At 40.7% G+C, this 13,672-nt stretch overlaps 1 protein-coding gene across 3 annotated transcripts in view; it reads right to left on the bottom strand.

Moving 5' to 3' along the window:
- Window positions 1-13,672, bottom strand: part of mRRF2 (mitochondrial ribosome recycling factor 2) — a 464,036-nt gene that overhangs the window by 227,027 nt on the left and 223,337 nt on the right. For all 3 annotated transcript variants that reach the window (XM_068384901.1, XM_068384905.1, XM_068384907.1), the window contains exon 5: window positions 8,885-9,037. In XM_068384901.1, the coding sequence (XP_068241002.1) occupies window positions 8,885-9,037 (153 nt within the window). The remainder of the gene's footprint in view (window positions 1-8,884; window positions 9,038-13,672) is intronic.

Genomic DNA, 13,672 nt, shown 5'->3' with positions numbered 1-13,672 from the left:
GCCATACTACTAATCGCGACAGGATTGGCCTGTGCAGTCAAACATGCTGATAGGATGGGAGGACAGGCTGGTCGTGTCGGGTTTGTCCTGTTTACCCCCATACACGAGCAATCAAAGCAGCGCGCTAATCCTTTGTGTGTATAGCCTGCTTTACAGCATGTTTGACCAGAAAAGTCAATGCCGTCGCGATTGGCTGTATGCCCCGCCAATCTCTTGCGTGTGTGGGCATGAGCTAGCATGGCGACTGGGTTGACTCTCTTATTTTGACACGTAAAGTATTCCATACTTCGTCCCTTGATCGGAGCACTTTTTATATTATAATGATACAATGATTGCATTTCACAATCTTTTGACTTATTACTGTATAAAAAGGGATTTTGACGTAGGAAAAGTCTATTTTTGGGCGAGATAGAAATGTCGTCCTGATGGAAGTTCCTTCTGACAACTTTCTACAATATAATATTTCTATGATTGATATTACAAGAGAATTACCGACAGGTATTAGGGGGTTTCAACCCCCGGAAATGACTATCCAAAGATATCGCGTATAATCAGGGACGTATCCTAAGATAACCATAGATATCTGCACCCCAAACAGACCTTACCCAGTCTAATCCTCTAAGGGGAAGGATACGTAAGGAGCCGTTACATATCCTATCACCTTTTTGTGCTCCTACATGAACCCGCCTCTACATTTCACGTCGCAGCTGAACTACTGTGAAATAAAAGCCTCCAACGAGCAAAGGGGTGGGAGAAAAAAGAAAGTAACGGGTGGGGCATCAGGACGACATGGCTATCTCACCCCAAAATAGATTTTTCCTACATCAAAATCCCTTTTTTGGGCTCAAGCCATGTCGTCCTGATGGAAGTGTAACAGAGAATAATCTATACTCTGTGTGAGGCTGTTGCATGAAAAAACCTTCAAGTAACAGGTGCTCCCCACTTATGTGACGAAGCATAATTATAAATTTCTACCTTAAGATTGAATCCAAAGTGATCTGAATCTGGTAAATATGATAGTCTTCTAAGGGGATAAATCTGTAAACAGCCATCAGCCACCCCTGTGGTGAAGAACACTACCTTTAACAGTGAGATGTTACAAACACTACCAATATTATGAGCTTAGTGAGTAATCATTATGGAACAAATACCCATCTGCAAACAGATTCATAAGGTGCAATGATGATAGAAATTAACCATAGTACAGTATACTAAATTTATTGCTACTAACAGGAATTAGGTCTAGCAATAAAATGTATCCAACAGTATACAACTTTTTATCATCAAAATTTTTTGAGCAAAATTTAATACAAGTTAATTGATAAGCATTATGATCAATCAATGTACCCAACTATATACCCTCGAGGAATTTGTACTTAAGTAATCCTGAGGGGAAAACAATTTTATATCTCCTAGAACCCCTTAAGAAGGGGATCCTATGATAAAAATTTAGCCGTCTATGGCCAAATACAAAATACAGTCTTATACCTAACAACATAAACTGAACTATTTCAAATTCAGTTCTAGAATAGGTATACTATACCCAAATAGGTGCACATGTAAAATTCAGAGAAACTAAATTGAATCCTGAAAAAATCAATTTTTAAATTGTTTAATGATGATCATGAAACAAAAACCGACAGTTTACTTATTAAAAAAAATAAGGTGGAAGAATGCCCAAGGATGCACTTGAGGGCTACGTCGTTGCAGCAGGTTTTATAACACTACCTGCTGCCACCACAAAGTGACGAATTTCATCCAGTTGCTTCATATAATGCTTGAAGAACACCCTGGTGGACTTCCGACCAGTATAAGCCTGTAAACCTTCAAATGACATATATTGAAAAAAGTTCAATGAGGAAGCCACTTTTTTAGGGTCATGACCTAACGGCATGCTAGCCGAGATTGCTCTTCTTATAAAATATGCCAATTTTGCTCACACTTGTTTCAAAGACAATTCTGATCCAACCGTCTCACCTCTAAATAACTGACCCTTTTTAAAATTCTTTGTACTGTCAAGATATGTCTTGAAACACTGCACTGGACACAGAGTGAGATCACTTATGAGGGGAACTATTTTCCACGGTCCTCAACGTTTAGATGGAAGCTCATTCTTAGCCAAAAAGGTAGAATCAGGGTATAAATTAACTTCACCATTGTCTGTAAATTCTATGTGACCCTCATCCCGAGAGAGCCACAATTTCACTAACTCGTGCACCAGAAGCCATAGCGATTAGGAAAATCACTTTTTGAGATAAATCTCCTAAAGACGCTGTTTGATTACCAATCTCCAAAGCTAATTGTAATACTTTATCCAACGACCAGGAGATCAGTTTTGGAGGAGGCGCTGGTCTTAACCTTGCAAAAGCTTTCGGAATCTTGTTGAAGAGGTCTAAGTTAAAATCTATGTCAAAGGCATATAAAATGGGTCTAGCTAGGGCCAACTTGTATGACAAATCATGGAGGATCATAAACCTTTCGCGTGTAAGTCGATCAGAAACCCTAAACAAAAATCCATAGTGATAGAGGGAGGATTTTTATCTTTTCACATATCGAACCATTTTTTCGCACGAAGTTTCATACTGATTCGAAGTAGTGGAAGTTTTATAATTTTCCGCAAATGCCAATTTGTCTCATTGAATTTTGAATCTCTTTTATAGGGCTTATGCGAAAAATTCATGAGATGAAGGGCTTTCGTTTTCCAAGATGAAGCGAAGGCAGTCTTCCTCTATACTTCTTAGGACAGACTCAGGTTAGGTAGAGGCACCAACCTGGGGTTCATCTCTGTCACTAAAGGGTACCAGTTGCTCTTCGGCCATAGAGGAGCAACCAGGAGTGCTGTCCCCCTGAATGAACAAGCTTGTCCAACGCTTTCATAAGAAGATTGAAGGGTGGGAACATATAAGTCTTCTCCCACCGATTCCAATCCATGATTAACGCATCCATTCCCACTGCTGCTATGTCCATATTTGGTGCTACATAATTGGAAAGTTTCTTGTTGAGACTCGTTGCAAACAGATCTACTTAAAGACCCGGGACTAATTCCTGCACGAAAGAGAATTATTTTTTATCTAGAGACCATTCTATCTCTAGCGAATGTGTTCGAGATAGGTAGTCTGCCATCCCATTCCGAACTCCGCGAAGGTGAGAGGCTGACAGATGCCACCTCTTCCTCTGAGCCAACGAAAAAATAGCGAACATTACATGATTTATTTGGAGAGATCTTGACCCTTGCTTGTTGATGCAATGAACTATTACTGTGCTGTCTAATACTAGCCGGATGTGAATATTGTTCTTCAAGTGAAGTCTTTTGAGGGATAAGACTGCCATGGCCTCCAGAATATTGATGTGGAATTGCTTGAATCTCTGAGACCAACCACATTGCACTTTCTTGAGTGGGGTACGACCCCTCCAACCGTCCAATGAGGCATCCGTATGAAGAATCACTATAGAGGAGGAAAGCTCAACGGAGTCGTCTTGGAAAGACTTCTGGCAGTGGACCACTGACAAAGTTGCTGTCGAAGCAACTCCGTGGTTGTCTTCTGATGATCGCGGAGAGTTGTGGAGGCTCTCTTCTTCCAAACTCTGCTTGCATCTTTGAGTCTGATGTTGAGGAGAAGGTTCGTTACGGAGGCGTACCGTAATGAGCCCAGAACCCTTTCCTGGCAACGCCTGGTGGTCTTTCTCAACTTGATGAAAGACCGAACTGACTGGGCTATTTCCTTCCTCTTGGCAGAAGGAATGGACAGGGTATGAGACTTTAGATTCCAATGAATCCCCAGCCACTGGAAAACCTGAGCTGGGTTCAGTCTTGACTTTTTGAAGTTTATTTATAATCCTAGAGATTGGAGGAATTTGACAACGTGATATGTTGCTTCTGTGCATTCCCTTGCTGAAGGAGCCCACACAATGCCAATAAGCGTTGGTAAGATCTACAGAGATGGAGTAAGCTCCCCGGGGTAGTAAGGTCTGTATCTGCGAAATAGTCAGCATCCGGAACCTGTTGCACTGGACAAACTGGTTTAGATGGGACAAGTCGAGAATAGTTCGAGGAATAATCGAATCTTTCTTTGGCACGCAGAACAGACAACCTTGAAACTTCATAGATTTTGTGCAACAGATAACTCTCTTCTTTAACAGGTCCTGCACATATTGTTCCAGATGAGGTGTTGATTTCTGAAAAAATCTCCTGATGTTTGGAGGTTGTCTCTTCCACTTCCAGCCCAGACCGCTGGAAATAACGCTCTGTGCCCAAGGACTGAACGCCCATCTGTCCTTGAACAATTTCAGCCTTCCCCCTACTGGAGTATCCTCATTGTTTGGGTTGAAGATGTGTGCCCCTACTTCCTCTATTACCTCGGAGACCCCAACTCCTCGACCTGCCCCCTCTGTCAGATCGGCCTCTACCCCCTCTTTCTCTCTAAGGGGAACGAAAGGACGAAGGCCCTTGTACAAATCCAGGATTGAATGCTGGGGACTATGAAGTCACCGAATGAGGAACAGTAAAGGTATTCTGAGAAGCACTAGCTGGAGAGGGAGCAAAGGACCTCCTAGGATATGTTGGATTATGGACCCTCTTAGGTTGAGGTACGACCCCAGGAGTAAATTTTCTCTTAAGAGATATTCCCCACCTCTGGATAAGACTTATTCTATGCTGCTGCTTTATCCAAGACCTCCTTTACTAATTCCTTGAGACGCTTCGATTCATGACGAATAGTAGCGGAGACTAGAACATGTTTCTTGCAGACTCTTCGAGCCTGAAAGAAGTAAAAAAAGATTCTTCATAAAAGTAGCCAAGTGCATCTTGGCCTACATGGAAAAAACTGGAGCATCAAAGAAATTACTAATCATCATTTCCACAAAACATTGAAGAGACATTGAAGCTGATAGTCTCTCCCTAGCCTCCAATTCAGCTTTAAGTAGGTGTTCAGGAATCCTAGGCAGTCTTTTGTTAAATTGCCGGCTGGCTATATCCTTATCTAGTTTCCCTTCGGCAAAGGTAAACTGAATATCCAACCAATGTTTAGCGTCATGGGGAAGAACAAGTGACACAGGTTTACATTCTTCCAAAACCGGGAGATATTTACCCTCCCAGACGGCCTTTTCTACTGTTACAAAGGCTTTCGATGCAAAGGGAAAAACCATTGTGTCAGGGGCTATAAAAGTGGCCAACCTTATACCAAAGGCGCCTAATTGTGTGTTAATACACCCTGCTGTCTTCATTTCCTTCACTGCCAGGTGCTGAGCTAAACACTTTTTGCTATATGATTGTTATATTAGAGAAGATTGCTCTTTCTCTCTACTCAAACTATGTTGTCTCCCACAGTCAAGTTTAAGAATCTCCTTACCTTATACTGAAGTTCTGTTAATACTGTACAACTATATCTGAAAAGTAATAAGAACTAGAATACCATGACAGAAAGCACATGAAAAGAATGTAGTGTAGTACAGTGGGTTACCTAGTGTGTTAGTCAATCACAGGTAGGTAGTGGTTGACGAGTTGGTAGGTTATGAGTTGACCCACTCTAGGCCAGCAAGTATTTGCAGATTCTCGATTTTTGCGCCTGTGTTTGTCACCTAACCCCAGCGAATAATGAGGGCTGACTGTATTCTAATAGGACCCGAAACTGCCTTCATTCAGATACAAACAGAGTTTTTGCCAGATGACTCCTGAATTTTTAACGAATATTTCCTTAAAATAAGTATCGTATTACATATGGTTATATCAGTGGAGCATAATTCAGCCGGATTGAAACAATGTTATTTTAGGATTACTTCAAAGTCCTACAACTTGCTTATTTACCGACCAATTTCCTTTAAAAAACTATATAAAAGAGAATTTTATATTCTAAAAGTTGTACATAGGGAATTTATATTCTATTCTGTTTCTTTAATATATATTATTTCAGCAAATTATAGAAACGACTTTTTTTTTAAAGACAGCAATTATTTCATATAGAAGTTTTCTGTTTTTTTTAAAGTGAATGTACAGATTTTAGGTTATAAAATTCTTTGTCTTATCATATCTAAATGATGAAAATCGGTTAATATTGAAAAAAGTAGTAAATTTTCTGTAAAAATTTCAAGTCTTGAGAAAACAGCCTTCAAAGATTTTTTTAAGAAATTGGTTGATTCTACATTATTATATATAGGTGTTAATATATATGAGTATTCAGTTTGTAGGCAATTTAATTTTCTATCTTTTCGTGTTTGAATGATAAGAATTGGTCAATTATCAAAAAGTATTATAGAAATATTTTCTCGGAGCAATTGTTTATTACAATCAGGCTAGAATTTTTTTCCAGAAATTTATTGAAGCGTTAGTTTTCATTAGTGTGGGCTTTTAGCGGTAAATATACCTCGTAACTGGAGATCATATTTCAGGGTTGTTTATTCACATGTGTAGAACCCCTACCCTGAAATACAGAAATGTCCTTCACACACCCACTCATACTGCTCTCTCTCTCTCTCTCTCTCTCTCTCTCTCTCTCTCTCTCTCTCTCTCTCTCTCTCTCTCTTTTAGTGAGCATCAGTACTGTAATCTGTGTCATCTTCAACCTTCCTTCTCTTTGATTTCCTATTTTATGCTGAACCTTTAAATTTCAAAGCCTCAAGGGACTGCCTCTTTCTCTTTTAATCTTGGTTTATCATATGTTTTATATTTGAAGCATTTATATGCTCGAATCTTATCCCAGACATTCGATAGCTTATGTTATGATCCGTACAAATCTTATGCTCATGAAAACACTTAGGGAGGGTGATATTTTTTTTTCTATAATCACAAATTTTGCAACTTACTACAGCAGTGGTATTCCCATAATTCTCTATCAATTTCCTGTCTAGTTTTCCCAAGGAACCTGACATAGAACATGGCCCAATATCATTGTAAAAAAAAAGAAAAAAAAATGGAATTGAGCTTATTAACGTCTAATATTTTCAAACGAGAACTTCATTTTTTCCCTTCATTACACCCATCTTGTTCAATAATACTTTTTTCCAAGGCCTTCTCAACACTACTTTCTAAATCAGCGGCTTCAAAATCCCTTCAGATGGATTCAAATTATGTAGGCTACTCAATGTACTAGAGATAACGGGATCAGCAAATGACCTGTTTGGGAGGGGTGACTCATTTCTTGTTGGGGGGAGAGATGTCAGGATCCACTAACAGTTCTAAGCATGTTTTTTTTTTTTTTTTTTTTTTTTTTTTTGCGATACGACTTCTTCTTTGACATTTTAGGTATTTCAAAATATAAATCAAACACTAAACTATGAATGAAAAAGGAAATTGTTCAGTGGCTACTTTCCTCTTGGTTAAGGTAGAAGACACTCTTTCGCTATGATAAGCAGGTCTTCTTGGAGAAGGGCCCTCCAAAATCAAACCACTATTCTCTAGTCTCAGGTAGTGCCATAACCTCTGCACCATGGTCTTAGAGTTCACTAGCTTCAGGGTACACTCAGTCACATTGTTCTACATTATTTCTCTTCTTGCTCTTTTTTTCAATTTTTCAGTTTATATATGAAAAATTTATTTTAATGTTGTTACTGTTATTAAAATATTTTATTTTAATTGTTCAGTAATTCTCTTGTAGTGTTTATTCCCTTATTTCCTTCCCTCACTGAGCTTTTGTTCCTTTTTAGAGCTCTTGAGCTTATAGCATCCTGTTTTTCTAACTAGGGCTTAGCTAATAATAATAATAATAATAATAATAATAATAATAATAATAATAATAATAATAATAATAATAATAATAATAATAATAATAATAATAATAATGGCATGGCATAATACTCTTATTTATTTACATAAGATTAGCAAGGAAAATATATTCTCATCAACTTCCGGGCAGATTTTACGCTTTTGGCCTATTTAGTTACCATTTCTGACACTTTATGCATCTTTCACCATAGTCATAACCCGAAAACTACGTGCACAGAAATGAATGGGACGAATGTATTTGACTGACAAGGGGTAACGCTGTTCTTTATTTAAACAAAATTAGCGTCGACATCATATTCTTATTTGTTTCTTTTTCTGGACATATTTTATGCTCTTGTGTACATAGTTATCATTTCAGCATAATCATAACATAAAATATGAATGTATAAACATACAAACACATGTATATGACAAACATATACGACTTGCAATGGCGAAGAATAGCGACTCTGTTTACTCAAGATTAGATACAACAACATACTGTATTAGTCTGTTTCTTTTCCTGGATTCATTTCACGCTTTTGCTCTATATCGTTATCGTCTCTGACACTTTATGCATATTCTAACATAATCATATCAAAGAAATAATATACATATAAACAAGCAGACGATGATATCAGCAAAACAAAATCTGTTTTTTTATTTCATCACTAAGCCAAGAGTCGCGCCTATTAATGGTAAATTTTTATTAAACATGCTTCTAGTGAATAAGTAATATGAACATAAGGGCAGGTTCACAGAAATAAGGGCAAATTAGGATGAAATGATGGGAAAGGTGACAAAATTGCAACAGATAAAACATGCATAGTAAAGCAACAATGCCCTCATAAGTATGGCAAAAACTTCAATTGACAATTATTTAATGGCTGCGAGACTTTTGCAATAAGATATGTATGTAACCGACCATACTTGCTATCATCTAGAAAAGTGTATTGCTTCTGTAGCGCTATATTTCAACTTCCTTATAAGTTACCTTAAAATAATGCTATACTGTCATCTAGTAATTACAACACAGTCTAAACATTAATCCAAAATTTCATAATACTGTATACCGCATTCTGTCTAAAACTTACCAATTTAATGTTTCAATAAAAATTAACTAAACAATTCCCCAGACCTTAAGAAAACAGATTTCTCACATGTGACCTTCTGAACTAGTAGGCCTACCTGCTGAGGCATCAAAAATGGCAACAGCACCATCCAGTACTCTGAGGGCACGCTCGACTTCCATGGTGAAATCTACATGGCCAGGAGTATCCACCAAGTTTATTCGATGGCCATGCCATGGAAAAGTAATAGCTGCAGATGTGATTGTAATACCTACAGAGAAAAACACAGAAAATCATTAATTTCCAGATAAAACACCACAATATAATCAATCATAGTATTTACGCATCACAATAGTACACAATATTATTATAAATACATTGGACAAAATTTGTGAAAATAAAAGAATATTTAATAATTTGCAATTATGATGACATAAACATACTCTGAAACACTAGCATTTCTGCAGCTGTGTCTAATGACATAATCAGCATAAGATTCTATTAAAAATTATCTTTGTATATAGAACAATAGATGACATCCAAAGGTAGATGGGGATATTTCAATAACACCTTCCCTAATACTAATGGAGCTGCGAATAAAATGAAAATAGCATATTTTCAATAAAACTTTCCTGTGAAACAACTGAAATCAATACCCATAAACTGTATAAAATTATCATTAGAAAGGCAACATATCAATTTTTCATTGTTCATTGAATATAATAAACTGTAACTATCATCTGAGTTTTATGGACTGTTTTCACTTAAAAGTAATATAAATGACAAACTTGTAACAGAGTTTGTATTTTTCCTAACATAAAAACCCGCATTCTTTACTATTCGAGATATTCTAGTGCGAGCTAGAAAATACGGCAGAAAAAAACCTTAATAAGGTCGTTAACGACCTGTTAGCGGTGGGGGACCGCCGGTCGGTAGCTACTGTTTACCTTCAATCGGATTCTACCTAGGACTATGCTAGGGGGCGGTGATGGAGGGAAGATCTGTGTAAAGAATTCGGGTTTGTATGTTAGGAAAAATACAAACTCTGCTACAATTTTGTCATTTGTTCCTACACTGATACAAACCCTCATTCTTTACTATAGGGGACTTAGTCCTGAGGGTAGGGTGGCCAAGGAGTTCCCTATTCCTAGGAAAGATAATCCTCAGACTAGACTCTATTGAAGAAAAAATCTCCTATCAATCTTCTTTCTTTGTAGATCCCCGTAAGCTTAGCACAACTGAAAGTTTGTAGCTTTGTGGAAACAAATGTTTCAGGATGAAGTGGGTCAGGAACATTCGACTCGGACCCTTTCATACTTAGGATTCCCCCGACCTTGAAAAGGAGAAACCTCTTGACTACGAGTATAACTTATACCCTGTGAGATGAATCAGATGAGTTTCATACCTTATTTCCATTGGCGAGTCCAGCTGAAACTGGCTAAAGACTAGGATACCCAGATGGAAGGGAGAAGGAAACAAAGAAGATAATGGATGTCTTTCGTAAAACCTAGTGTAACACAGGATCCTCAACCAATGGCTACTGTCCCCTGAAAGGGCGTAAGGTAGCTACAGCACCTGTTGACCGGCCACAATAGGGCCTATAAAAAAGGTGTCTAGAGACCTATGTGTCACATCGCTCAAATAGTGAGTGGTGAATGTAGATCGGCGTTTCCAGACCCAAGCTCTTAAGACTTGGGAGACTGAGGAATTTCTATTAAACACCAGTGAGGCAGCCCCTCCCCTAACTTGATGGGCTTTGGGTTGTGCTGCCTCTGGGTCTCCAGGAATAGCCCTTGCAATAACTTTCTTGAGCCAGAAAGTGATGGTGTTGCGAGAGAATCTCTTCTTTACCTTGTTGGTACTAAGGAAGAGATGACGAAGACGTGGTCTGAAAGGTCTGGTGCACTTCAGGTATTTCCTTAGTGCCCTGACTGGGCACAGTAACAGTTGGTTTGTATCCTGTGTTACCTTATTGAGGCTGGAAAATTTAAATTCTCGAAACCTCTCATCGGCAGATGAAGGATTCTGAGTCTTAGCCACAAAATTGGCACGAAGTTGAGAGAGACTTTCCCCCATCCCCTAGAATGGGTGATGTCGTAAGACAGACCATGTAGCTCACTGCCCCTTTTAGCCAAAGCCAGAACTACTAGGAAGACGGTCTTAAGGGTCAGAAAGTAGTCTGAGGTCCTATTTAAGGGCTCATAGGGCGGACCCTTCATGGAACGTAAGACCAGAGACACGTCCCAAGGTGGTGGTCTAATCTCAACTGGGGGGCAAAATCTCTCAAAACCTCGAATCAAGAAGGCGATATCTTCTGAGGCGGAAAGGTCAACCCCTCTCAGTCTACAGATGAGGTTCAAGGCTGAGCGATGACCCTTAATTGCCGAGACTGAGAGTAGCTTTTCCTCCCTGAGGTACAAAAGGAATTCCGCCACTAAAGGAAGAGAGGGATCGAGTGGAGACACGCCTTGCCCTCTACACCAAGCTACAAGCACTCTCCATCTTGCTTGGTAGAGGTTTGTGGAAGATTGGCGCAGGTGCCTGGACATGTGCTCAGCCACTCTCTCTGAAAAGCCTCTGCATCTGAGGAGTGACTGGACAGCCTCCAGGTGTGAAGCTTCAGTAAGGGAATTCTCCCATGGGGAACACCACTGTGTGGCTGCGTCAGCAGAAGGGGTTCTGGAGGAAGAAACCTTGGAACCTGAACCAGAAGGGAAAGAAGGTTTGCGAACCATTCTCTGCTTGGCCATGTCGGAGCTATTAGGGTTAGCTTGCAATTCCGGGAGGTCCTGAGTTTGTTGATCACCCTTCTCAGCAGGCAAAAGGGTGGTAAGGCGTATGCGTCCAGGTTGTCCCAAGTCTATTGAAGGGCGTCCTGGACTGCTGCCTGATGATCTGAAAGAGAACCATAGCGGGGAAGTTTCACATTCAAAGAAGTGGCGAACAGGTCTATTGCGGGGAAACCTTACAAAGCTATTACTGCCTTCGCTACTCGAAGATTCAAAGACCATTCACCACTCAACACTTGGTAATGCCTGCTTAGTTGATCCGCCACAATGTTTCTCCGACCAGGAATAAACATGGCTGTGAGAGAAATGTTGTGACCTTCCGCCCACTAGCAAATCTGTACTGCTAGAAGACAGAGGTCTCTTGCCAAAGTACCCCCTTGCTTGTTGATGTATGAGACGGTTGTGGAGTTGTCGCTATCAGCACCACCTCTCGTCCTTGTAGATCTTCTACAAAGTATTTTAGGCCTTTCCAGGCTGCTAACAATTCCAGGTGATTTATATGGAGAGTTTGTTCTATCGGAGACCAGACTACTGATGCTAACTTCGGGCCTAGGTGGGAACCTCAGCCCCATAAAGACGCATCCTAAAAGAGTTTTAACTTCGGATTGGGGCTTTGGAGAGGAATGCCCGTCTGGGTATTCTTTCTGGCTGACCACCACTGATGATCTTGTATCACGAGCTGGAACCTCCGCTGACAAGAATGGGGAATCGTCCTTTTGGGACCAATGGGTCTTCAGATGCCACTGGAGACTTCGCATTCTTGATCTTCCGCCTGAAACTAGTTTTTCCAGGGAGGAAAGATGGCCCAGAAGACTCTGCCACAAAATGGCTGGAGGAGGCAGTGAAGACAAGAGTTGGGCGATGGAATGTTCCAGTCTCAGAAGTCTGTGTTCCGAAGGGAACACTCTCCCTACCTGGGTGTTGATGGACATCCCCAGATAGTTCATGACTGAGTCGGAATCAAACGAGACTTCTCTATGTTTACAAGAATCCGCAGATCCTTGCAAAGGTCGAGAAGCCTTCTCAAGTGATCCAGAGCTTGTTCCCTGGATGAGGCCAGGAGTAGCAAATTGTCCAGATACCTTAGCAGGCGTATCCCATGCTTCTGTGCCCAGGAGGAAACAAGTTCAAAAACCCTTGTAAACACCTGTGGGGCAGTCGAGAGGCCAAAGCACAGTGCTTTGAACTCGAAGCTTCGACCCTGAACCACAAAGCGCACTAATTTCCGAGTTAAGCGATGGATTGGTACTTGGAAATATGCGTCTTTTAAGTCCACAGATACCATAAAGTCTCCTAGGTGCACCGCTTGGATCACAGAGGCTGCTATCTCCATTTTGAATGGAGTCTGCTTCACAAACTGATTTAAGGTAGAGAGATCGATTACTGGTCTCCAACCCCCTCAGGCTTTCTCTACCAGAAAGAGGCGACTGAAAAACCCCGGGGAGGTGTTGGGGACCTGTTGCATGGCTCCCTATAGATGCATGCTCTGGATTTCCCGAGCTAGGGCTTGCTGTTTCCCGTGATTCCAAGAGACCTGGACCTGGGAGGACGAGATCGGAGGAGGAATTAGAGGAGGAGGAGAGCCTATGAAGGGGATGCGGTACCCCCCAAACAAAGCACCTTGATGGTTCATTGCATGGCCCCCATAGCTTTCCACCTCCTACAACTCCCCTGCAGGCATCCCCCTACGCACTGGAAGGGGGAACCGAGACCCTATTTCTGTCTAGGGTTCCTCCCTCTGCCTTTAGCCTTGGGAGGAGCCGGCTTTTCTCTGCCCATAGGTTTGGCTACAAAGGAGGGGCGGCTGAGGCTCTTGGCTGGAAGTGGAGCCGCGATTGTGGTCTTAGGTTGTGAAGTTGGCCGCTGTTGCATTGTGCGAAAGGGGGTAGCCTTTTGCATTGCGATGTCCTGCGTCTCTTTCCTCCAAGTATCTAAGGTAGAGGAAACTGCTTGCTTAGAAAAGAGGAGATGTTGTAGAACGTCCGAGTTTCTCAAATCTGATCTTTCAGCCTTATCGATGCTCCTAGGAAGTCTAGATTCCCTCCTTTTGAGAACCCAATTGCCCCACATGGTCGCTGTAGTAACGGTTAGAAAGTCCATTGTCTTGGCCCCAGCTG

The sequence above is a fragment of the Palaemon carinicauda genome, chromosome 1 (assembly GCF_036898095.1).
Source record: "Palaemon carinicauda isolate YSFRI2023 chromosome 1, ASM3689809v2, whole genome shotgun sequence".
Lineage (NCBI taxonomy): Eukaryota > Metazoa > Arthropoda > Malacostraca > Decapoda > Palaemonidae > Palaemon > Palaemon carinicauda.
The sequence above is the reverse complement of the archived record's forward strand: the minus strand, read 5'-3'. Positions and strand labels throughout refer to the sequence as shown.